The 27,835-nt window shown below is 32.6% G+C and overlaps 2 protein-coding genes and 1 pseudogene across 2 annotated transcripts; 1 reads left to right on the plus strand and 2 right to left on the minus strand.

The window, feature by feature from the left end:
* Positions 1–1,186: 1,186 nt before the first annotated feature.
* LOC114370003 (phosphatidylinositol 3,4,5-trisphosphate 3-phosphatase and protein-tyrosine-phosphatase PTEN2A-like) lies at positions 1,187–9,588 on the minus strand. Its single transcript, XM_028327289.1, has 13 exons — positions 9,441–9,588; positions 7,948–8,488; positions 7,309–7,410; positions 7,166–7,222; positions 6,287–6,352; positions 5,749–5,925; positions 5,552–5,638; positions 5,339–5,403; positions 5,189–5,265; positions 2,557–2,603; positions 2,292–2,422; positions 2,137–2,206; positions 1,187–2,004 (listed from the first exon to the last, which is right to left on the minus strand). Exons 2-13 carry the CDS (start codon positions 8,395–8,397, stop codon positions 1,465–1,467), a joined length of 1,869 nt encoding a protein of 622 aa, XP_028183090.1. The 5' UTR covers positions 8,398–8,488; positions 9,441–9,588; the 3' UTR covers positions 1,187–1,464.
* A 2,480-nt stretch (positions 9,589–12,068) lies between these two features.
* Positions 12,069–17,547, minus strand: LOC114372457 (multicopper oxidase LPR2-like). The gene is made up of 3 exons (XM_028330021.1): positions 17,141–17,547; positions 12,741–14,207; positions 12,069–12,248 (listed from the first exon to the last, which is right to left on the minus strand). The coding sequence occupies exons 1-3, from the start codon at positions 17,345–17,347 to the stop codon at positions 12,195–12,197; spliced, it is 1,728 nt and encodes a 575-aa protein (XP_028185822.1). The 5' UTR covers positions 17,348–17,547; the 3' UTR covers positions 12,069–12,194.
* Positions 17,548–21,622: 4,075 nt separating this feature from the next.
* LOC114371853 lies at positions 21,623–27,718 on the plus strand (annotated as a pseudogene).
* The last annotated feature ends 117 nt before the right edge of the window (positions 27,719–27,835 follow it).

Raw genomic sequence — 27,835 nt, forward strand, 5'->3', positions numbered from 1 at the left:
TAATATTTTAATACAAGAACTAAGAAATGTAATAAAATAGTTATTTTCTATCATAATTTTTTTTTATTTCTATTCCATAATAATTTATATAATTAAGTTGTCATTAATTTTACTTTTACGATAACTGTGTAAATCATTTAAAAGTTAGGCAAAAGAAAAAGGGTATAACTGAAGGGGAAAAAAAAAGGCTTAAAAATATATTTAGTCCTTACAGTATACTTATTTTATGGTTTAGTTCTGATAAAAAAAAAATTGTCGATTTGGGTCACTAAATTAATAAATTTTTTTTTGTCCCAATAATTATTTAATGATAACATGACCAACTTGTATTGGATAATAAATATGATTTTCCTAATAGAAACTAAAATGAAATAAGAGACATAAAAACTTTAGAAAGTTATAGCAATTTCAGTACAATGGCTGTCTATCTAAGACTTTTATTCACGTTGTCTTTGTTAGACTTATTATTTCTCAGTTATACATTGACAAATCATTAAAAAAAAAAAGTTTAATTATCAAAAGACTTAATAAAAATTTTGTTTTAATTTTGCTTAAATCACACTTTTGGTTTATCCATTTTTAAATGGAGACTTTGATCTTCTTATTCCAAAATAAAAATATTTAATTCTCATTTTATAAAATTTACAATTTTGATTCAATTTTTATTTTTATTTATGTTTTACTTTTTATTTTAATTCAATTAAATCTTAGATCTATTATACTCATTTAAGGTATCATCAAGAAATAATTTAATTAATAAAAAATAAAATATGAAAAAAACTAAAAACTGGACACATTATGAATTATTTAAAATAGGAGGATGAAATATTCATTTTTAAAAAAAAATTAAAATTATGAATTTTCTAAAATAAAATGATTAAAATTACACGTCCAACAAAATAAGAAAATCAAAATTATATTTAAACCTTATTAAAGGTGCATTTTAAGTTTCCTTTCATAAGATACAAACACTACATTGGTAGTGAGTTAAAATTAACCGTGAAAAAGGTTGTTTATATAAATGTTATACTCCATACTAAATTAAATAAAAATTATAAGAACCCACCCCATTTCCGGGTGGAGGAAGGAGATAAAGAGAAGAAAGAAAAGGTAAAAGAGAGAAAATGATAAATATGAATATAATATAATAAAAAATGTAGAGGTAAAAAGAAAAATGAGGTAAAGGTTAGTTGTAAGACAGTGAGATATATGTTTATAAAATTAAATTGGACTGTGTATCCAATGCAGACTGTGGCAGTTGGGGGAAGGGGGACCAATACATGCAGATAACTCCGCGTATTCTTATTTTTAACTTGTGCATTAAGCAAATGAAGTAGCCAGATTTATCATTACAACAAACAAACAAATGGATGACCAAAATAATGTTGTGAGGGAAGTTGCAAGCAATTTTATGTACAAATATCGAAGTATAAAGATAACAAAATAACCCGTCGTTGTTGTAGTTCAATCACTTTCGTAGTCTTCATCATCTCCAAAGGTAAAAACAGAAGCATCTGCAGCCATGGCCTTAAACTCACTTTCTGTGCTGGGCACCTCGAGACTGGACACTGTTTTTCCTTCAACGTTAGTTCTTGGCTCACTAGCATGACGAATTGGCGTAGAGCTCTTGTTTCCCAAGGAAACTTGTTCTGTTGCATGTGATAAATTTGCAATTTCATTTGAAACTCTGCTTGATTCGGAGACTCTGGTGTCATTTTTAACTTTTTCAACTGCTTGAGAAGGTGCTTTTGTTTGCTTGCTTCTTGAAGAAGCAGATTGCTCTGCCTCACCATCTGAAAACACATCATCTTTATCATGACTATCTGATTCTTTGTCTGCATTCTGTGCAGGGGTGCTCCTTTCCACTGGGGTGGGACTGGCAGGATTGTTACTTGAACTCTCATCTGATTTTTTTGTAGTAGTTTCAATTTTAGAAGTTACAACATTGCCATTATAGTCCACGAGCACAACCTCAACCATAAATCCCGGCGAAGGCAATTTTCTCTGCCAGAAGTCAATATCAATAAAAATATACAGTTGATTACAAAATCCAATTGTGAACGACAAACATGGAAACACGGAACTCAACAGAAGCCAAACCATTTCCTACTATTACCAATAACCACAAAAACTTACCTTGTCAAAGCCATCCAGATCACCAGTGTTCAATACTTTCCTATTTTCTGTCATAGTTGTGTTTAACCAACTATGTGAAAAGAGCAAGATATTTCAGTCCAACATAAGACTGGCAGCGAAGGAATTGATTAATGATAAACCAAATTAATTAATACCAGTAAAAATCTCCTTGGCGGTCATGAAAATGGATTTTGAAGTCCCCAGCCAACTCTGTAAGACCAGGCTCTCCTGGCAAGGCAAAGACCATCACTCCCTTCTTTGGTGCACCAAACCAAAAATCTTCTGGCTGCAAATTGTGAAAGCTCAAGTCACAGAGAAATCCTTCATACTTGAAAAAAAAAGCAACAAAAGACATAACTTTGGAACAACAATTCAATCAAATATTTGATACACTGATGCCATATTATTAATGAAACGCACCAAAAGATCCTTGGTTCTCGGATGCTTTTTGGTTGAGAACAACACACCTACACATTAAAAATGGGTTATTAGAGTCGACATCTGATAACTGCGAAATTTGAATTAATTTGATAGTCAATTTTAACTAAGAATGATTACAATTTCTTTACTTTGCTGTTATTTTTAATGAAATAATAAAGAAATTAATATCATTGTAATTTTTTACCAAAAGGAATCAAAAGAAGAAAGTTTCAAGTGTTTTAGAGGAAAATTGATGCAAAAACGTGAAAAAAAAAATCTTGATGAAAAAGTTAAAAATTGGGACAACTCGCTCAGCGCACAAGACAAGTCCAGCGTGTCTCCTCACTTAGCTGCCCACTCACGCTTAGCACAAAAAAGACCCACGAAGAAGTCCAAAGGCGCACTTAGCGCCAAAGCCCTCGCTAAGTACGAGGCCGCGTGGATATTAAGCTACCTTAGGCTTATAGAAGGAGTAGGAACAAAGGAGAAAACCAACCCCGAGACACCGAAACTTAGAGCTTTTTAATTAATACATCCTAAGTTTGAGTATCTCAAATAGAGGAAACCCTCTATCTATGTTCATTGCCTTCTTCTCTTCCTCTATCCATCCCTCTTCTTCTATTCACATCAGTCTTAACATGAGAGGCTAAATCCCATTGTTGGGAGCCTAGCAGCCAAATGACCTTGTAATGTAATTTTTTCTTATTATCTATTTAATGCAATGTCAATTTTTATTATTTCTTTTTCTTTCCTGTGCTTTATTGTTATTGTGTTAAAAAATGGTAATCTCTAAAGAACTGAGAAAGGACATCTAAACAATTCATTGCTAGGGATACAGTGACTTTGTTTTGCCTTTACATACATCTCCAATGTTTCATGTGATTTATTATTTTATCTTTGCAAAGAGATTTGAGAGAGAGAATAGATAAAGTAGGCTCTTCATCGTGAGGGATCAGAGTTGAGTGTCTCAGTAGATGTGGGTGAAAAATGAGAAAGCATTAAATAGAGCAAAACATTAATATTACATCAAGGCAGTGTTGTTAAATGGCGGCCATGGCGGCGCCATGGCGGATTTAGGTGGCAGATTTGCGAAAAAACGCCACCGAATAGCGGTGGCGTGGCGGGTTTGGGATGGCGGCCGCCATAGCCATGGCGGCCGTGGCGATTATGGCGGGGTGGCGGAAATGACGGGATTTTGCTTGATTTTTGTCCGCGGTAGGAGTTGGGCCGACCCGACCCAACCCTACCCGGTTATTCATTCAATTAAAAGCGACCCACGCACCTTGATTCAGAATAGCCCCTGCGTCCCTCCCGCACCTCTGCGTCCTCCCTCACCCCGCCGCACCCAGCCGCCGCCGTGACAGGCGACACCCGCAGTCCGCATACCCAGCCGCCGCCGCCCGCGACACCCCTTACACGAAGACGAAGGCTGACTTCGCGACGAGCCCCGGCAAGGCACGAGCTCCGGCGACGAACGGCCTTCCTTCTGTCTCGCGAAGAAGACGAAGAAGCCGAAGAAGACAAGCTCGCGGGTCAGCCTTCATCTTTTTTTTTTTTTAATTTTGTTTTGGGCCTTTTGCTGTTTGACACCCCATTTTTGTGTCTACAGCTTTTTTTTTCCTTTTGCTATTTGACACCCCTTTTTACTGTTAACAGTCCCTTTTTTTTCGTATTTTTTTGTCCGCCATGACATCCGTCATTTTTCGCTACGCCATCCGCCATATTTTTATGACGGATTTTTGACTTTCCGCCATGAACCGCCATCCGCCATTAACAACATTGCATCAAGGATAGTTAGGCATATTAGACCCTAACATATTTGCATTTTGAATTTTTTTTTCATCATCTTTATCTCTTATTTTTCTTATCTTTCACATTAAAATTCCTTATCTATTTTATCTTCTACTTTTTTTACCTTTATAGTCTTTTAATTTAAATTTTTATCTTTCTTTATCTTCTATTTTAAATTCCTTATCTATTGCTTGTAAATTGAGTTTACATCAATCTAAGTACAAACAAAACTTCTGTAGATTCGACACTCAAACTTCCGAGTACTTTACTACTTGAGACAAATTATTGCACTTGCCAACGAATTAACAACATCAAATAGGGCAGTCTGTCAGACTAAAATCTTACATTCCACCCTTTCAAAGGGGTCAGTTGTCCGTCAATTCTAGACACAAACAAAGCAGGTCAAATACAAAATATATATCCCGTTATCACTACTAGTAACTAGTAAATCATACAATTCTTTCATATTGTAGCAAGAAAGAACATGCAAAAAAGAGGTAGACGCTCTCCCTGTGCTCTTTTTTCACCAGCAACTCTCCCCTAGAAACACCCAAGTTAAAACATAGCTAATGGCTTTGGAATAAAATCTTAACAAGGATATGCCTTCTTAGTTCATACTAAAAGATCTGGGTGCATACCATATAGCTAAACATTATATAAAACACACCACAATAGAAATAAGGACAAACTTAATTGACTAGGCAAAAAGAGAATACCATAAACAATGAATATATCAGCAACCTAATCAAGAAAAGGAATAACAATAACATGGCATTATAAATCTACTAACAGAATGGTCATGTAGTATAAGCAGTAAGGGAAATTTTAATGGCAAACATACCACTGTGATCTGAGACGGTTATAGAGGGCCTAATCCAGTAAGGGCATCTGTGAAGCCGGAATCCCCTAAGCATGCACCTGTACAAAATATGATGTCAGTATGCACATTAAGACAGGTAAATACTAAAGTCACATCTTGAACAGTGAATACCTGCGGGCAGGTGGGTTTTCACCATTAAAGTAAGTCAAGACTCGTTCAAAATATTTGACATACCTCTACAGAAAACAGTAAAACATAAGAAATAACTCCAGAACTAACAAACAAAACATCTTTTCCAGAAAAAAGAAAAAAAATTGATACTATAGTAATAACTCCAGAATCACCAATTCTCCACCTAATTAACACATTGCAAAGAGAACTTACAATCTGACTAGGCAGAACAAGTCCCTTTCCATCAACACATCTTTTCTGATTATAGTAATCCATTGATTCCTCAGCAGTTGGGAAGAACTGCAGTACATTTTAGTCATCAAATCTTAAAAAAATTGAGCACAACAAGACAGAAAGTGCAAATATCAAGCACATTAATATTTTCAAGAAAATGCTTACAAACTCTTCACCTTTAAGAACACTAGAAGACTAGAAATCATCAACCCAGTCCTTGCCATTCCAGCCTTACAGTGGACAACCACAACATTCTCAATGTCTTCTTTCAACCATGAGTAAGCACTTTGACAGAATGATATAATCAGTTGAATTGGTGGGCAATTGTGGTCATCAAATGGGAAGCTAGCCACCTAAATGAAGAAATTGCATATTTCAGATGCAAGAATGAAAGAAGCTGTTCAAACAAAGTCAATGAAAATATAATGTGGCATAAAAACCAACATGACGTAAGTAATCTAGGCTGTCTAGCATCATGAAAGCAGGAGCAGATGGTATCAATGAATTGTTAATTGAATATAGATAACCTCAATACTACTATCCCAAATTGAAGGTTAAAACTAAAGTGATATACCCATGTTTTGAGAAATTTTTAAGACAATCATTAATTACAGATTTACAGACTAAAAGTTCATGGCATATAAATAGAATTTGCAACCCTTAAGTATATCACATTTGTCCCCTTCAAGACCTGAATGAAAATTTAGAAATTACCTTCCCCTCAAACAATGATGCATCATACAACCGCTCAGAACAAAGATTATAAACTTTGTATTTATCCTGCATATAGAGAAAAAGAAAAAAAGTCAAATGCAAAACTAAACAAGAAAATGATAAGGACAAAGGTTCATTAAGTTTCAAAGCTTGAGGCACTTTGATAAAAGAAACACCATACAAGTCAAGTTCTGAGCAATACCTCTCACAAAATTGAAACTTGCTATCAAACTACAAAATATGCAATGACAGACAGAATATATGAAGCATGTGTTCATAAGTCATAATCCAGAATATTTTGATACTTGAAACAGAGTCAAGGAATAAATTTTTGACTGAAAACTTGCTTAGCAGAGTCTTCCAGTCCCAGGCCAATCATATTGAGTGTGTGTGTGTGTAGAAATTTTGTACAAGAGGTTTCCCACAATTAGGGCAAGAATATTACAAGATCTACAAGATATTTGAACTAATTATTCTAATCCTAATTATGTGAAACTAATACAACAATAACAACAAATGTCTTATCCCACTAGGTGAGGTTGACTACATAGATTACATGACATCATTTGGCTTGGTTAAAGACCAAATCTTTGAATTCACCATGAGATCCCTCTCCTTTTTGCTCTCCCTATTCTAAAAACCATGCAATCTACTCACCTCACTGGCGCTTCTAGTGGCCTTCTATGTACAGCAAATAAAAGGAAATAATTACAATGAAATCAATCAAATAATTACAATATTTTATAGAATAGACAATTTTAAATGAAACAAACAACATTCCGTACAATACATTATTGATTTTGTATTATAATAAATAAACTACAGAAAAGGCATAAACATAAGAACTTGAAACTTCATGTGTCAGTGTGTTTATATTACCTTATGGTGAGTTTCAAAAAACTTAATCACTTCTTCCATGTGATTTCTGTAAAATCCCTGCATTACATACATAGATAGTAAGAATGCTGGTGTTTAAGATCAAGACAGCAACCAAAATTAACATACAGAATTCATTAACTCACTTCAACATAGCCGAAAAACCCAGAGCTCATGTCGCCAGCAGGGAATCCCATTGCAATAATGTTTTCAGTGATATATGTCATATCTAAATCAAAACCTCCTTCCTGAAAAAAAAAGTTAGGAGTATACAAGTGCACAAGAGTATGCATCAACCGGATTCTTTGAGAAGGGAACATGCAATTCAGAATGAAACAAAGAAATACAAAAAATCAAACTCAATGCACTCACCAGTCACAACAATAATTACATAATAAAATTTTAACAGCTTTTTCAACCAAAGAGGCTAGAATGTTCATCCAACAGAACACTAAACTATATGACATGTTTTAACAGGGAGTAAGCAATGTCAGCAAATTCAGGGCTTTATATTTTCAACACCAGCTATGAGATCTGGTTTAGAAAAGCCAGATAACAAAAAGACATTGATTAACCCAATTTTGCTTCTGCATTAGATAATAATTGTTACATCGCAAAAGGCATCTATGAATAGGCTCCCAATGATGAGCTTCACCCAATTATTAAGGGATTAAAGCACTGTTCCCAGTAGAAAAAACAATAAACTTTTTAAATGAGCAAGACTTTGTGAAAATCAGCTTTACAAGAATACATACAAAGTATATTAGTTTGAACAAGAACAACACCTGGTATCTGCGTTTATTCTGTGAAACAACATGCCGTGCCTTAACCTGCACAGCTTTCACTGCATTCTTAGAAGAGTCGACCAGGCCTTTCGTAATAGTTCCAAACAAATTAGATTGTCCAGCTGTTTCACTGGAACTGTCATCTTCTACAGGAGACTTTGGAGACAACCTCAATCCGAAATTACTTGTGATGCGTGCAAAAGTTGATTTCCCAACATTTCCACTTGATGAGTCGTCTTGGGAGCCAGAAAATGGCTGAGAAATTTTCAAGTTTTTGGCCCAGGATGATATGCCCGTGGGAGATAGCCTAGGTGATGCCTCATGTGGAGAATTATCTTGCCCGGAGGCTACAGAAGCAGAAGCTTGTCTGTCAGTCTCTTTAGCCGGAGGTGACTTCGACGGGTCATTAATAGTATGTGAATTAGACACATCAGCAGGCACTGAATCCATTTGATTAAAAAAGTATCAATGGCAACTTATGTAGAAATTGGATATCTCATCATTAGGTGGCCCAGGCCCTACAGTATCTTCCCAGTTGAAGCTGCACATACAGAAACAATTTTAATAGAACACATGACAAAACATTCAAATAATACTTCTTTATATTTTTCCTATTCATTTAATCATTCTTGTATTCTCAACAATAATATCAGTCATGACAATATACTACTGGGTGGAAGAAAGAAAATGTGTTTACATAATACATACTACTGGTATGTACATTTGTGATTGTGACTAAAATGTGTCTTATTATGTGAGAATCTCTCGTAGTCTCTTCTATCTTTGAATTTGCCTTTCACTTTAGCTGGCAGTCTTTTTATCCATGACCACACAGATTCATTTCGCCTAACTAGAGGAAAATGTAGTAACTCCTTAAAAGATTAAAGCAGGTCAGCCATTACAAATTTACAATTTGAAAACCGTTGTATCACAGATTCACAATAGATATTACATCTCAGCTTCTATAAAATTTCGGAATGATTAGGGGTGTGTGTGTGTGTGTGTGTGGGGGGGGGGGGGGGGGGGGGGGGGGGTATTTTGTAACATTTAAATGACAAAAAAACAATAGCAATATCACATGCCATTTCTTCATAAATGTCTATCCCCTTATACTGGAAGCAGAAATGGCGAAAATCAAATCCACTTCACTTGCACGAGGAATCAGCATAAAAAAAACTACCCCGGAAACCCATGGAAGCACATACAACACTTCTCAACGATTCAGTCATGTCCCTAACTAAACATCTATCTAAAAGCATTTCAGGAGAATGATTTCCGTCAATTGAACCTCGTGATTTTCAATTTCCAACTAAAGTAAACAATTAAACAAATAAAATAGAACATAAAAAACCAAACAATTTAGCGTAGATTGGAATTCGGAAAAGGAGTCGTGCAATCATGTTTAAGAAACGTAAAAATCATTCAATGCGAAGAAAGAAAAAGTTAAAACAAGTAGTTTCAGATCTGAGAAGAAGAGGAGGGGCTTATATTACCAAAAGTGGAATCAGAAGGAAGTGCAGAAGCTTATTAGGGTTTCGAAGAAGAAGAAGAAGAAGAAGAAAGAGAACGGAACGGAGTCGTTGAATAGAAAAAAGCGATGCTGAATGCTGATACCGATCGACTGCGCGAATGAATGATGATCAGTGTGATGTCATAGATTAATGATCCGACGGCTTCTGAGAGCCAAGGGGTTATCGTGTGTTATGTTGCGTATTTTTATTGCCTACGCTAAAGAATCTTATTATTCACATTTTTTATTTCTCCTTTCTTTTTTAGAAATAAATTGATTAATTTTAGATTAATAAAAATAATTTATGTAGATAAATCATAATTATGTTGAATATATTTTTTATTGTTAAAACATATTAGAAACTTATAAAATAAATATAAATTATATTCACAAAACTCAAATAAATTGTTTTAAACACTTCTATGATAAATGAGACTTCGTAATATTCTTGGTAGTTGATACACTTCTATTAACATATTTTTTATTATTAGTAAAAAATTATTAAAAACTATAAAATTATAAGTAAAAATTATTAAATGAGAAGTAAGATTGATAAAAGAAAATATTTTCGATAAAGTTTAATAAATAATAATGATTGTGTTTAAAATAATGTATTAGAGAATATATTATTGGAAATTCTTAATATATTAATATTTTTTGTGTACAATAATAAAAATGAAGTTTGAATATAGGAGTTCATGCAACCTATCTAGACTCCTTGTCACTAACTCAATCTTAGCGAGATAAAAACAAAATTGTAGAGGGTAATGTAGTATTAGTGGTTGAGTCTTGACTAAGAGTTGTCATTATTTTATTAAAATAAGTCTCTGATTTCTTTCTCCAGCATAAAACAAAAGTCTCTTGTCAATTGGTGTGACAAAAAATTATGTATTTGAAGAGATAAACAATTTAACATTTCATATTTGTCAGAGAAACTTATCAATCTTATAATTAATAAAAGAAACACATTAACCTAAGCCTGTGCTTAATTTCATTGATTCAAAATAAAATTTATCCCCTGCCAAACTGGTGGTAATATTGAATGAGATTGATAAAGTAACTAATATTATTTTATTTTATCATGAATAATCAATTGTATGTTGCTTGAACAAATTCTGGAATTCTTATTGCTAAGCAAGCTGAGAAATATGAAATATACATTAAAAGGTAAACACTCAATATATAATTAACCATTTAATGAATTACCTCAATTTTATACAATTCAATATAACTGCAGTCTACAAAGTATTAGACAAATTGTATGATTAATTTTATTAATAAAAAAGTATGTTACTGTACTGTTTTTTAAGCATAAATATCTGTAATTAACTATGAATTAAGAAAAAAAAATCACACTCTGTATATATATTTAAACTATTTATTTTCATATTTAAACAAATCTGTGTATAAAATGCTTAGGCATAATAAATATAAAACAAGACAAATGCTCATTTGTGGTGTATATGTAGCTACAGACTCTATTTTGTCGCGAGAGACAAATACTGATTCAAAGCACTAATTAAAAAAAAAACTGGAAGAATGTCTAGTAAAGATAGTTAAAGACCAATCCTTTTCTTTTTATCGGTAAAGAGAGAAGACCAATCCTTTCCTCTTTATCGGTAAAGACCTATCATTTGAAATACCACAATCTCAAGAATGAATTTTATCTTTTTTTATATATAAAATGTTATTATACACCCAATAAAAATTGTACGCATTTTGTTATAAAAAAAATTATATTAAATTTTACTACTAATTTATTTTTAGAATAAAAAATTTAAATATAAATCACCTCTACGCATTTTGTTATAAAAAGTTTTATATTAAATTTTACTTTAGAATAAAAAAATTTAAATATAAATCATCTCACCCGTGTGTATTTGAGTGAACATTTTTTAATTAATTTTATAAAATTTATTTTAAAGTAAAGTAATTTATGTTTGAATGGTTTTATTTTAAAAGTAAATTAATAATAAAATTCACTACATATATTTTTATTGTATTTAAAAATTACTTAAAGTGTTTCAACCTAATTAAAATTACTTTTGAGATCATAATCAATTTATAAAAATGAGACCAAAATATGAATATTTATCTAAAATTATATTAGTTAATATTGTAACACAATTTGGATGATGTAATATAAATCTAAACTCAAAAAATTAATTTTAAGTAAAATAATTTTTACAAAATAAATTTTCTTCAAAATTAATTTTACGAACACCCCCAAATCATACACCAGTCTGTCACCAAACCAAAATCACATCAAGATTATCTCAAGATAGTATTAGTTTTGCAGCTTCGGAATGAATGTCTCAGGCCCTCAGCAGCCACGGGCTTTGTGTCAAGAGTCAACAACCAGCAGGCACAAAAGTAAACGCAATGCGTCAAGTTCAATACCGATAAAAATAAATAAAAAATTGGATCCCCACATTTAAAATGCTTAAATGACAAAAAAATAATAAACATAATTAAAAAAATAATTTAGAAAGTCAAAAAATAAAAAATATTAAATCGTAAGGATTAAAAAATATTTAAAACTATAAATTCATCATTAGCTTAGTTTGTTTAATTTATAAATTTTTCATCAATAATTTGAAGTTTTGAAAAATAACAGAGCTAATTATAATAACATTTATTTATTTTTCTCCACATACCCTCCTTCATGGAGTAATAACAATATAACTAAGTTGCTAGCGCTGCACATGGTTCCATTCTATGGCTTCGTTGAGAAACATCACTTGATGATTTTCAAGGGTCTCATCATAGCATTGTCTTCATGGTCCAATACCTGCATATATATATACATACAGAAATGGCATGTGCCGTGCGTTATGATGAGCCATACCAAAACATACTAGTCTTAGAATATGTGCGCACCATTAATTCTTCAAAGTGGTGTGTTCATCGATCTGGGTGGATCTAGTGGTAAGGAATTAATTATAATTAATTTAGATAATTTGGATGATGTGTGTATAGTTTAAACCTCATTGTTAACTTTGTATGCGCATTCATGTGAGTGCACCATTAATTTTCCTAAGAAAAAATGTATTTCCCTTTAAACTCTGTCATGACTGCGTGTGGTGCGTGTACTATTATTTAACATTTTAACTAAATAAACTAGTATAAAAATTGTTCTAATTCATTTTATAAATATAACCCTAACTTGACTTTAGTGGAGCGATCTACACCATGCATGTGCTAATATAAAACTGAAATAAGATTTAAAAAAACTAGAAGAAACATTCCTATGACCTAGACAAGAAAGGGTAAGTATACTTACATGACAATGATAGACGTAGCCAGGCTCTGTGGTCGCATCAAACGCATAGGAAGCATTGGTGTGTATGTAAGAAAACCTCACAGCAACCTTGGTCACATGCCCGGGCATCATCTTGAACACATTCTTCCACCCTTTCTCATGAGCTGGCACCTCTATTTTCTTGCCACGCGCGTACTTGTCCACGTGGCACTTCACCGCATCGTTGATTTTCGTCATGCATTCCGTAAACTCATCATGCGGTTTCACCAGCTCCGTCTGATCCAACACCTTGAACAAACCCAAATGAATGTGAAGCGGGTGATTATCCTCCGTCAAGTTGATCACATACCACAGCTCTGTGGACCCCACCTTGGGATTTTCCGTAGCCGGAGCTTCGTACGGTTTCGCATTAAGGTACAAGTGGGTTGGCTCATCGATGTCGCTGGCATACTCGTACATAGCAACATACCGTGTGTGCGTCACACTGGATAAATCCAGAAGAGGGTATTCCAAGAAGCGTTTAGGGAGCCGAGACGTGTGGAGTTGTTGATCATGATCAGGTATGATGATAAACTTGATAACCTTGCCGTTAGCCTCGTTAACAGGGTCACCAGAAGGGTAAGGATATTTTGCATCGTTAGCTAGAATAGCCACGTTACTCTTGGACCGAGAAAAGTCAACAACTATGTCTGTGATCTCAGATGGCCCCACCAGCGTCTCATTGGCGGTTACGGGCTTCTCGATATAAGCCGAATCGGATGCCACGTGCGTGAATCTCAAGCCGTTGCTGAAGAAGAATCTAAAGAACCTTGCGTTACTGGCGTTGATTATGCGGAATCGATACTTACGACGTCGTACAGTGAGACGCGGCCACGCTTTGCCGTTGACGATAATTGCGTCCCCGAAGTACTCTGGCTGCCACTGAGGGTGTATTTTAGGGTTGTTCCCAATGGAACTCATGAAGATCGAACCGTCCGTGCGGAAGCTACGATCGAACACGATCAGAGTTCGATCGAATTCGTCACCGCTGGGTAAGCCTAGCGGGTCCTCGATCTCAGGGTGGCGAATGATGTAGGCACCAAGTAAGCCAGCTAGAAGGTTGACTCGGGTCAACCCCATGGCATGGTCATGGTACCATAGGTTCCCCGGCTGTTGATTGTTCGGGTAGTGATATGTTTTTTTGGTCCATGTGGGTCCTCTTTGGTTGAATTTTGATGTGAACCATGCGTTGGCGTTTCCGTCGCTCTCTGGCGCGTGGATCCCACCGTGGAGGTGGACCACTGTGGGGATTCCACGTGTCGAGTTGGTCATTGCGGTGGGGATTGTTGGGTCCCAGGGAAGTATGTGTTTTGGAGGGAGGTGATTTTGCCACCTCACGTGGGTGTCAACGCCATAGAGGGCCTCGATCGTTGGACCAGGAACTGTTGCTGTGTGCTTGCTTGTTCCAAAAGCGTACACTGTTGTTGGAGGCAGATCCTTGTGGAATTTCTGCAAAAGGAAAAGAATTTTTCAGTTGAGACAACATGCTAGCGGTTTGTGGATTTTATACCTATAGATTCATTTAATTGTGAAAGAGAAATATATTATGTTCGTCAAACAATGACATAATGTTATGAATGAAGATGCTAAACGTTCAATTCCAAGTCCCGAAGATTGTGACTCGTATAATAGTCCATATTTTTCAAACTAAGTCATTTTTTTTTTATCGTACAATAAAATATACTTTCAAGGGTTTATATTAGATTTCCTCTGCCTTCCCTAATGTTGAGTTTGTTTTAAGTATAATACTAATTAAGAGTGACAATGGTGTGAACAAGAAGACATTACTCATAGTGGATACCGCGAGTTATCAAAGTCAGAGCCAGAGTGGATGGCACTTTCAAAGATCTGGGAACCAATTCTTTGCATAATTATCTAATGACTCATCTTCAGTGCCTCTGGCCCATTAAAGTCAATGAGTTAACGTCAATTAAAAAAATCTAGAAAGCTTTCAACTTTTGGATACGAATGGCACACGCAGAATGATATTTTACAGTTTCTTTTTATGTTTCTTGATATAAATAAATGGTTAAAAGGATATGACACCCCAATCCTAAAGCTAGATAGTGGTACACCAATGACCAACGACATGTTAGGCAGGGCAAGTGAGCAACTGAAGCCAAACTGATCTGTAGAATATCATTGAATGTAAAGTAGAATACTTAAGACTGCCAATACTCGTAGTGGACATTGAATTATCAATGTCATGGCCAGGGTTCTTTGGTAAGAGAGAAAAAAAAAAATACAACTAACGAAATATTATTTATTTATTTGGAGAGAGAATGGAAGGAAAAATTATTTTTGTAGATACAAAAAATTAAATTTTTCCGTTCTCTCATTTTTTCAATTCAAAATTTAAATTTTTTCTTTCCTCCCTATTTTCCTTCCATCCAACCAAGGGAAGCCTAAAGGTCCGGCGAACCAATTCTTTGCGTAAATCATTTAATGACCAATCTTCAAAGCTGTGGTCCGTTAAAGTAAATGAATTAACGTAATCTAATGTAGCATATAGAATTAGAATTAAAAAAGTTTTTAACTTTTGGACATGAATGACACACTAAGAGTATGGTATTTAGTGGTTTTATAACAACAAAAAAATGTTCAGAAGAAGACAGCACCTCAATCTTACTGAAAAAGGGGTCAATATCGTGTTAGAAAGTTCAACACAAATTTAATTCAAGGATAACTAAATATTTAAAACACAAATAATTTTATCTAATTATAAGTATCTATCTACCCAGTTAGCTTTGACAACCCAGGAATCTTCCAGAGAGGGGATCATCACCAATGACGAAACGGATTTTTGGGTACGCTTTGGTTAAATATCAAATATTATTGTCCTAGAGATGGGAAATTATTGGGAGGAAAATTTTGCCTGGCACCGGAAACTTGTGAAAAAAACCATTTATGAAAAACAGAAAGAGCCATTTGAAAATAAGTAATGTTAGATCTACAAAACCAAAATATAGGTTTATTCCACTAATTCAAAAATTATGTGGTAGTTGAAATCTAAAAAAATAATTTATTAAATTAGAATTATTCAATAGAATTTTTTGTTGAAATAGTTAAAAAATTTAAAATAATAAAAAAATATCATGATTTATTTAAAAAATGTAACAAGGAAAAAAAAAACATATCAATTATGAAAGTAAAAGAAAATATAAAAATTTAGAAATTAAAAGCTACAATTTTAGAAAAATCACTTCAGATAGAAAAAATATTAGAAACTATGAAAAATTATTAAAGAAAGCTTGTTTACTGAAAACTAGATAAAATTTTTAATTAGTAAAAAAAAAATAACTAAAATATCCTCTCAACATAATCATAGTAATCGACAATTTAAATTTTCATAGTATCTTCAAGCCAGAAAAATAATATTAAATTTCTAACAATTTTTATTGATAATCGGATTACAATTTGGACCATTAAAATAAAAAAGCAAAACTAAATTTGGGTCCAGCAAAATTTATTACAAAATGACATTTCAAACATCAGAGGCACATAATAATCAATTATGCCATGGTATTTGGTAAGCCGCAACTCATGTTCCTGTCGTTGGAATTTGGAAATGGCTTTCTTTGTGAGTAATGAGGGTTAGTTTCAGAAAGAATTAGGTAGAAACGTGGAATATGAGAAAGTTCCGAATGTGTGAGAAAATAGAAAGTAGATCAAATAACAAAAGTGAAAAATAGTTGTGTTGACTCTTGAAATGTAACAAGGGAGAGTGACCGATATTTATTTTTGTGAACAATACAATAACTTACACAGAACATTTTCTTCAGGTTCATCATCAAACTCATGCCATGGGATCTGGTCAAGGAGCAACCCATGTAAGCACGATTGTAATTTTTTTTTTTCTCCAACAGGTATCTCTCCTCTGGACTAAAAGATTAATCTCAGTGTAATATTATAATATTATGACTGATGTTAATCCATAGAATTTTCACACTCAAAAATTGAACACTAGATTTTTTTGTTAAATAGATTGTCTCTATAATTTGTGTGTAGAAGGTCTAACCACTTAAACAACATTGTAATTTTGGTAACTAGAATGTCTCAGACAGATTTCAGTAAATATTTATTCTAAGTATCACTGTCGGACTATCAGTAATCTCCGAAATCTGATTTGGGAAAACGAATATATAGATACTATATGTAAAAAGGAAAATGATCAAGAATTATGCTATGCAAGGACCTAAGGACTATTTTTAGTATTCAAAGGACTTTTGAAATGAAGAACCACGTTAGTCTCGTCCTAGCAGTCATCGAAACCAGCAAAGAAAGAACTTAGCATGGCACACTAAAGAGTAAAGACAAAGGTAGAGAAATATAAAATTCAATATTTTAATATTAATTGAAAGAGAAAAAAAAAACATACATACCCATTTCTTCTTGAACATGCCAATCTTGAAAGACTTAGATCTTGGGACGCCATCTGAAAGATGATAGCCAAGGATTCTGGGCATGTGAGGAAGCTCATCCACGAACATCTCCAACTTGGATACATTAACCAAATGATCTGAAGCTGATGAGCATCCTAAAAGAGACACCAGAGTGAGTAGTTTCAGGAGCAATGTTCTTTTGCCCATGACTAGCTTCTCTGCTCTCACGGGGTGTGCGTTCACACTGGGAAATGGACAAATATTGAGCAACAAAGGGAGGGGCAGAAGGGTATTTATAGTTGATATTGGGCTAGTGCTAGTAGTGTGTGTCTAATGGTGGAGATTCTGTGCGGTGTTGTGTAAGTTTTGGGGCCACGAGTGAATTCGGGGAGGGAAAAAAGTTATAAAGAAGGGTCATGGGTCATTGTAAACGCAACAAAGATGAGGTTTTCTTATTTGCACTCTTACATTGCATGTTCTGTTTCACACTTTTTATTCTTTCCGGCTTAACGCCTGCCTATTTTCACACTTTAACCGTATTTTATACCTTTTCATCCAAAGAAATAGTAAAAACACACACCTTTACACATTCTTTTAATGATTTTAATTTATTGAAGTATAAAATTTTGTGAGCCTTCTGACATCATAATAATGATAAAATGTGTATTTCTAATTCTTCTCTTTCTTATACTAGTTTAATAATCTCTATCATACACGGTATTGGTTTAATAATTTATAATATATTTTATATTATTGTATTTTAATTATTTATCTTTATTATTAACATAAATAATTATTTTAATTACATTAATAAATATTTTTAGTGAAAATAATAATACATGAAATTAAAAATCATTTTATCAAGTGTCCCAAAAATAATTATCAGGAAATTAAATTTGATAATTTATTTTTAATATATTGAATATTTGTTTAATATTTTTAACAATTAATTTATGTATCATATTTAATATACTTTTATTATATGTTTATTATATATTTGACAATTTTAAATTTCTTTAACGTTTTTTTTTTCTATTTTAACCTCATGACATGGTACCCTAATTAGTTCATTAACCTAAATGGTGCACTTTAAGGTTAGTGAAAGGAAAAACAAGGTGCAGCCCATAGATAAATATAGGCCTAATAGCAGAAAATACAATCATTAACCTAATTAGTGCATGATGAGTGGAACTGCAAATAAAATTCATGCATAAAACTATTTGTTTTTTTAAAATGACTTGCTAAAGTGACTAGAGAAACATTTGCAGTTTAAAAAATATCAATCGAATCATTAGGATCAGTCCACCGGTGAGGCTTTTGAGTTGAATGTACCAAATTATAGATTTAAATTTCAGTGTTAGTATTATATTTATAAAAAAAGTGTTTGAAAAATTTGACTGTCTAACTTTAATAAATATGTCTTCCTAACTATAAAAAAAATGTTTGAAAAATCTTAGTTTCATAAAAACAATGACATGCTAATATTATTAATACAATTTTTTTTTTAATATTAAATGGAAACAGTTAAAACATTAAATGAACATTTTATTATTATTTTTATAAAAATATATTAATAACTTTAAACGTTACATTCGGTATTAATATATTTTATTAAAAATAATAAAAGCATATTATTAATATTAGTACCCGAATATATTATTCAATATATTGATTATATTCCAATAAAAAAATATTACTATTTAATTTATGTAATACTATTTTGTTGTTTACTACCAAGTGGTCAACAAAGTGTGTAGGCATTTCGCTGGATGCAGGAATAGTAGCTGAGGAAAGGGTTGAAAACTGAGATTGAAATGATGCATAACTCATTAACTCCAATTCTCAAAAAATACAAAAACTCATTAACTCCACTTTCTCTAGCTCCTATCTCGAATGATGTTGAACCAAAACAAGACAAAGGGTTCATCATGCTTCCTGCTATACCAATATCATAAATCATAAATATAGGAAACCAACAAAATTTGGCTCTTTTACCCCCAACAGACATTATGTGACAAAAAGTGTACGTTAAATGAGACTGGTAAAAGAGATAGAAATGTGACAGCCGAGGAAAAGGCAGAAAAGGAAACCATCATTTTGATTTTAGATGGTAACTAGAATTTTCATTTACGTATTAAATTTATCGACCCTTCACTTGATATATTTTTATATTAAAATATTTATTTTTGCATTCAATTAAATGATAGTAAATTGACAATTTAACAGTTCCTTATATATTTTTTTGCTTTTTTCTCACTCTAAGTAATATCTAAGTAATATTTTTGGCTTCCACTTTAACTAAACTTTTTTTGACACTTAAAATAATCTTAAACTCTATTAATATTATAAAAAGTTTGGTAATACATTATTTAGCACATCATTAGTTATACTGCAAAAATAAAACACATCACTTTTAATGCAAAAGCTATTATTATGACGTCGAAGATTAACATTTAACCGAAGGTTATTGAAGTGAACTTGGAAAAATATACTAAAAATAGAACTTTCAATTTTAGTTGATGATTAGTAAAATAAATCTTGTTAAGAGAATAATATTCATCATGTATGTGCTTATTATAATATTGTCTCTAATTGTCGAGTGCTAAAAAGTTTTGTGTTGGTTTGTAAAGATAATTATTGACCCTGAAAGCAGACAAAGTAGATTATTGAGATCTAAAAAAGGACTACCTACAAAGAGTTTTAACCAACCAAAAGTTGAGTAAAATGTTATTTGAGGACGAACCAGGCGGAAACTGATGAACTTGTAATATCTTGATTGAATCGCTCAGAATGAGAAGGATCTAGAAGTTGTGCAAGTATGAAACTATGCAGTTGATGATAACCTAAAGGAATTAATTGATATTACCTATACCAACAAGATACATCTAATTTTCGGTAGTCTATCACATGAGAACTTTACAATTAAACATGTTTAACTTTGAGTAGTTATGAGATGTGTGACCTTCTGAAACATGTGAGTGAAGACAAAACATGAAAAGTTTTGTGTTGATTTATATGGACAATCATTGATCTTAGAAGTAAGAAGAAACAAAATGTCGATGTCTCAAAAATGACTAACTACAAAGAGTTATGATCGGTGGAAGATTCTAACCAACAATAAAATTAAGTGACGTGTCACCATGTGAAATATCATAAATTAATCATTATTGCTTCCTATGAGGACTACTTCTTATCATACGAAAACAATATATCAGTATAGTTGCCCCTAAATTAATGTAACCCTGTATATTTCTTCCACTTTTTCATCCTTCCAAATTATAGTATAGTTTTGTTATTTTCCCAATAACCCTTTTGGCTTTTGGGTAGTTGGATGGAATCAACGTGAATATTTTCGTTTGAATCTGAAGCTAGCAAGTGCTCTTATCATCATCGTGGTGAGTAAAAAAACTATGAAAGACACTTAAGATGGAAAAACAACAACTATGTGAGATACTCAAATAATGTTACATAATTATCTTTAGAAGCTTGTTTAAATTTTTTATTCCTAATTATGCAATTGATCTATTAATTATAACTAAAAAATCAATTGAATCTATAAATTATTAAAAAAATTCAATCAAATTATTTAATTGTTTAAAACACTACAATTATGTCATTTTTGTTATTTGATTGACGAAAACTTTGTAAATTAACATTTTTATGTCAGCTAGGCAAAGTTGTGTTTCTAAATTGATTGTATTGGCAACCGACATAAATATTTAACAATAACGACATTTTACATCAATTGCTAATTATTTTTTTTGTTTTACATCAACTGTATTAACAATCAATATAAAATTATCTCTTTAAATCCGTTATATTGACGATGAATCCAAATGTCTATTTACAAAGATGTCTTTTTTACATGGATTGCTAAAAAAATTATTGTTTGACATGGATTGTATTGACAATCAAGGTAAAAAAATCTTGTTTTATATTGGTTGAACTGATAAGGATGTGGTTGTTTTAATAATTAGAGAAATTGATTAAATTTTTTTAATAAAATTAATTGTATAATTAAGTTTTTGTAGGTTAATTGTGAATTATATATCCTTCGGATAATTCTTCTGTTTTGTTTACAGTTGATTATTCTTCTGTGGGACAATCCAATTATTTATAAATTATAGTACATAGTTTGAATAATAAGACTTTTATTTTTCCTCTTTCTTTAATTAATTTACTGCATACTTTCCTTTCTCTTCTCTTAACTGTATTTTTTTTACTTATAATTATTGAAAGTAGAAATATTATCTTTCAATCTCTTCATTTACGCATAGTTTTAATTTTATTTTGTTATTAAAATATTACAATTTTAAGTTACAAAATTATATACAAATTATTAATAAATTTGAATATCACTTATCAATACAACAGTATAGAATAATTAAACTCAATGCAAATTTGCATTTAATCCTTCTTTTTTGTAACCACTTCACCAGTTTCTGTAAGAGTACTTCACTGTTTATTTTTAGATAATTAATAATGAGATACAGGTACAATGATTTATATATTATGAGATGTATAATATATTGAATCATGAACATGAAAAGGATAGAAAAAAAAATGTTATTATACAACTTTTGTTGATTCGTAGGAATTAAACATCTGCTCAACATGAGTTATCTAACTAATTGAATGAATTATTCTAGAAATTACATTAGTCGTTAATAATGAATTAATTAAAATAATTAAACTTGTTTCCAATGTACGTATGGAAGAAAAACGGGAAATGTGATGTGAATGGCGAAGTTGTTCAAAACGCGGCCCTCCATTCCCGGATATTCACACTCTCACTCACTCTATAACGAACCACAAAAATCAATGCTCACAGAGCAAATCCCAATTCGACAATGGCGACATTCTCATCTCCGGCGACGCCAAAACGAACAACATTCTCTACTGCACTGGCCGATCGGTCATTATACGCAACCTCGACAACCCACTGCAGGTGTGGGTGTACTGCGAGCACGCCTACCCAGTCACGGTGGCGCGCTACTCCCCCAACGGCGAGTGGATCGCCTATGCTGACGTGTCCGGCACCGTCCGCATATGGGGGACCCACATCGAGTTCGTTCTCAAGAACGAGTTTCGGGTCGGATCGACGACCTGCAATGGTCCTTCGATGGGATGAGGATCGTTGCCTGTGGGGACGGCAAGGGCAAGTCCTTCGTTCGCGCCTTTATGTAACTAACTTCTTCTTTTTATTGCACTTTTCTATTGTTCTGACAATTTTTCAATTCCTTTTATTTAATTAATAACACGAATTCTTCCAAGCTTGTCACACTCACAGGAGACTAAAATTTTAATATCTAGATTTTTTGTTTGGTGGAGCATAGATCTTAACATTATTGGCCATAACTGTTTATTAAAAAATATACAATATTTAGAGAAAAAGTTATGTTTATGTTATTATTCTAATCATAAATCACATAATGATAAATTTATTAGCTTTTATAATAAATATCTTAAAAATTTATTGACTTTTATAATAAATATCTTAAAAATTAATTTAGACTGTTATGATTATTTAACTCTAATATTTATGTATATTTTTTAAATAAAAAAACATGCTTAAATATCTTTTGAGAAAATTGTCTATACTTACAAGGTTTTTCTTTGTTATTTGACTATAAATTATAATTAATTTCATTAAAAATCATGCCTACCATCATTATTTCTAATTGGTTGAGAATTGAGGTAAAGTTTTTACTCTTGTTATAAGAATCAACAAAAAATAATAACCAATATGTCTGATATTGCTCAAATAAATACATACTAAAATAAAAATCTTCCAATATAAAAGAGATTTCCGTAAAAGCTTACAATTATATAGGAAATGAAATAATTGAGGTCTATGGTCGAGTGTCATGTCAAGAAATAAATTATAAAAAAACAATATAAGTAGACAAACAAAAATTAAAGGATTTTTTTTTAAAGTATGTTTTATTAAGCACACTTTACAGTTTACAATGCGTAGTTCGTGCATATGCAATTAAGCACTTGCTAGTTGATAGATGTGAATGTGTCTGTAATGTGACCGGGCCAGTTGAGCTATTCAAACTAATATTGTGTAGTTCTCAAGAGTTGAGACCATGTAAATAGTGTAGAATTTCTTTTAATAAAATAATTCAAGAAAGTAGTAATTCAATTGATACTGTTTGATTACAATGTCAACGACACCGTGGCATCTAAGTACTTAAATTTTATTTCTTATGGCCTTGTATGATTTGGATGGATTTAGCTATGTAATTTCCTTACTGAAATGATATTAATTTGTTTGAATTTGTCGATACCATTTTTTTTCCAGTTATGGCTCAATTCATAATGTATATAACAACATCAAATCATAATGCTTGAATTTGAGTTTGCATGCTCCCAGAATTTGATTAGAAAAATGGACTAATATGTGTAAATGTGCTTCCATCTTTTCAACATCTGACTGCCTGACCCTTTTTTTCATCTTCAACATATTTTGAATTTTAAGGTGGGATTCAGGTTCCACTGTTGGAGATTTTGATGGCCATTCACACCGAGTTTTAAGTTGTGCATTTAAAACAACTAGGCCATTCCGCATTGTTACATGTGGAGAAGATTTTTTGGCGAATTTTTATGATGGTCCACCGTTCAAGTTCAATATGTCCATCAGGTAAGTTTTACTATCGGGGTTGCATATTTGTCACTGTGGTTTAAAAGTGGATAAATGCTTCTTCAAATTATCTACGAGCTTCTCCTTTCTTTTTCATTTTCTGTTTTCCCTTGTCTTCTTTTTAAGTGGGTAGTGTATATATTCATTTCTTATGTTGGTAAAGGTAAACAAGAAGTGAATGCTTGCCTTTTACCGGGGAATTGGAATATCAAGAAATTTTATAAATAGACATGATGAAGATTCAAGAGTTTTTGCATGGTCTGGACAAAGATAACTTTGTTGTAGTTAATATAATGTATGATCAAGATTCAAGAGTATCATATCACGGCATTGTCAATTGTCAATTCTTTACTTTTGAAAATAGGGTCAAGTTTTAGCATGAAAGAAATGTTTTGGGTTGAGTAGGTTTCCATTTCTTTATTCAGGTTGTCATAGAAGACATTCTGTATCTGCAGGGACCATACGAATTTTGTCAACTGTGTTAGATTTTCTCCAGATGGGAGCAAATTCATTACTGTTAGCTCAGGTAGAAAGGGTACTATATATGATGGAAAGACAGGGAACAAACTTGGTGAGTTGTCCATGGAGGATGGTCACAAAGGCAGCATATATGCTGTTAGTTGGAGTCCTGACAGCAAACAGGTTAGCTCCTGCTTGTGTTTGAATCTTACTCTTTCAAGTTGACTTAGCCTGTGTTTGGTTCAGCGTCCAAAGGTCAAGCCTTTACAAGAATTCACGTCCAATAGCTGAATTGACATAGAAGCAACTATTGCTAACGTTCAGAATGATGCGCATCCAAAGCAATGAGATGCCAATGCAAACATGCTATTAATGTATGTTTGGGATACCGTTTGAGAACCACATATGCGTGTTCATTCCCATGCTACATAATTTATGTAGCTTGTGAGTTGAATCTACTTCAATGTGGTTTCTGCAATGTAATTCCAAACATGCTATTAGTTAAAAAAACGTTTTTCTTTTTTCCTTTGGGGAGAGGTGCAGAACTAGTCAAGAATTATTAAGAGCTATAAACATGCAAGTGATACAATAGAATACAATGGTGACAGAAGATATTTTTTTTTAAAGTGTAAGAACTTAGAATAAATACCAATCTAATCATGTCAGGATGAAAATGATTCGATCATGTTTAACTTTTTCGATTTTCAGGGCAGCTATTTACATGCTACTTTGAATTACTTATTAATCAATTGCAGGTTCTTACTGTTTCCGCTGACAAATCTGCAAAAGTATGGGATATTGTTGAGGATGGTAGTAGTGGAACTGTAAATAAGACTTTGACATGTACTGAATCTGGCGGGGTGGAGGACATGCTTGTTGGTCGTCTTTGGCAGAATGATTATCTGCTTACTATCTGTCTCGGTGGCACGACCTATTTATATTCTGCCAAGGATTTAGATAAAAGCCCATTGTCATTATCTGGTCACATGAAAAATATCACTGTTTTGACTATGCTCAACAGAAGTGAAAAGATGCTTTTGTCCAGCAGCTATGATGGAGTGGTCATTAGATGGATTCCTGGCATGGGATATATAGTGGTAAGTTTGAGGGTAAACAATTTGGGTTAATCAAATTGTTAGTAGCTGGCCAAGATGAAGTTATTGCTGCTGGATTTGACAACAAGGTAACTCATTGACATGTGTCATCATTCATTTATGATTTATCACTATAGATACATCTTATGTTCATCCATTCCTTCATAGCAAACACTGAAGCTCCACGTTTATTGCGGAATTATTCATAGGCAAATATAGTAGATATTTCTGTTTGGTAGTAGGCTAGTAGCCAAACCATGAAGTCTATTAGATGTTGAACTTATGTCTGGCATGAATCTAATCTGTATTAACGAAGTTTACTGTTTATGAAGCAATGTAGCTCAATAGTGCTTGCATTGTAGATTCAGCATGAATTAGATGAAGTCTTCAATCATTATTACCAATTCATACTTTTTACCTTCATATTGGAATAGAGGGCATAAAAAAAAGAAAGTTCTTTTTTTGTTTTAAAAAAAAAAGTAGCAGTTAAAACTTAAAGGCCCACTTATAAGATAGAAATATCCAGAAACATGAAACATAATTTTTTTCTGAGCAAGGTTTGAAACACAGTTCTTAGTACTGGAATGTTTCTCATTGTTGCTTGATTTTACTTTCTTGGATATTTTATTATTGTTTGGATCTTATATCCACAATCAGCACATCTTTGAGATGAATTCTTTACTCAATGCCAAGCTACCAGTCAGTTTTGATGCATATCAAAGTACAGCTGTAGATACCTATCGTCAGTTTTACACAGTTGTTTTGTTAAAATTTACAACACCTGTGCATTACATACGATTCAGTGTGTCCAACAAAAAAAAAAACGATTCTAAATTTTATAAATTAGAAGTTGTATCTTGAATTAATGAATTTTAATACTCTAGTTAAAAATCAGTAAAAAAGAAGAAGAAAAGACTCTAGTTAAAAGGATGTCTATACATGTAAGTATGTAACCAAAATAAACACAAACTCACGGATGATTAAAAGTAGTCGAGGATGTGACAGTGCAGTAGATTGTAAGATCTAAAAGAAAATTATCAAAAATTCTGCTTTTAACAAATATTCAAATGATAATTGTGAATTTGAAGCCCTTACAGTTATCCCTTAGAGCATGTTTGTTTTGTGTGAATTACACTTTCCAATGCACGTCATAAGGGAATCCTACTCTCACAAAGGATTCATGTTCAGCAGAAATGAACGGGAATTCAAACTCGATTTTAATCTTTCACTTAAGAGTAGTTGAAGTGTTTACTTCTTGATTTTACAATTTAATCCGTCCAGGGGGTACATTATCATTAGGCGGCCAATTGTTTGTGTAGTTGTTTCTTTTCTTCTTCATAAGATAAGATTTAATGGACATTGAACTTACTTTCATTCCAAACTAATGATTTTTGCCTTGAGTAGATAGTACTTAGATTTATTTGTATTGAACGAAGAGTGGATTAGAGAATAAGTTAGCATTTCTCGCACTGATTTATTTAAGGGAGATTACACTAATTTACACAAATACATGACAAAATACGAAGAACCCTTTTCAAGTTTTGAATGTTATATTTGACATTCCTAATGTAATAATGTTTATAACCATATTTTCAATGTTTAGAAGAGGAAAGGGGATATTCATTGTATGTATGTACGTATGGTACTTGTTTTGTAAATTAGGATAATTACAAGAAAATACTACTACTATAACGTTTGAGTATTGAATGTAGTACTCCCCACCCCGGATATGTCTACACACAATTGAAGATCTAATACTGGACTATAAAATAAATAAATAAAATCTCATACAAAACGTAGGTTTTTAATAATAGTGCTTCATCACTGAGTCACTGACACGAACACAACAAACTCTGAATTACCAATGCAGTTTCCAACACAGACGCGGCTCATTTCTTGAAGTTCGTGTGCTTCACGGATGATAGCTACTGAAATGCTTAGTTGTTTTGACTAAATAAATTCTTGCTTTGATCATGAGCTGGCATTTGAATGAAAATTTTCTCTTTCTGGTGAAGCTTAATAACATGTTGTTTAACACTGCACGTATTAACTGCCTAGCTTGGTCACCTGATAGCACACTCATAGCCACTGGTTCCCTTGATACATGTGTCATTATATATGAAGTTGGAAAGCCAGCATCAAGCCGCAGAACCATAAAGGGTGCTCATATAGGTGGAGTATACGGCTTGGTTTTCATTGATCAGGAAAGAGTGGTCAGTTCGGGAGAGGATGGTTGTGTTCGTGTTTGGAATTTGATTTCTGAATAAACTTAGCATCAGAACCTGCCCATTCGTGATGCAGCTTTGTAGTAAGAAAATTGATAGTTGTCATGTATTATATTATATGATGATCATCGATTTTCTGCAGTGGTTATGTAGTGGGAAGGAAAGTTAAGATTGCAATAGATTTCTCGTAGGACTAACACTCGGATATTTTATCCAACAAGAATTTTGATCTACGGAGATGGGGAACTCCCTAGTTATTTCCAAAGAAATT

This window comes from Glycine soja, chromosome 10 (genome assembly GCF_004193775.1).
Source record: "Glycine soja cultivar W05 chromosome 10, ASM419377v2, whole genome shotgun sequence".
Lineage (NCBI taxonomy): Eukaryota > Viridiplantae > Streptophyta > Magnoliopsida > Fabales > Fabaceae > Glycine > Glycine soja.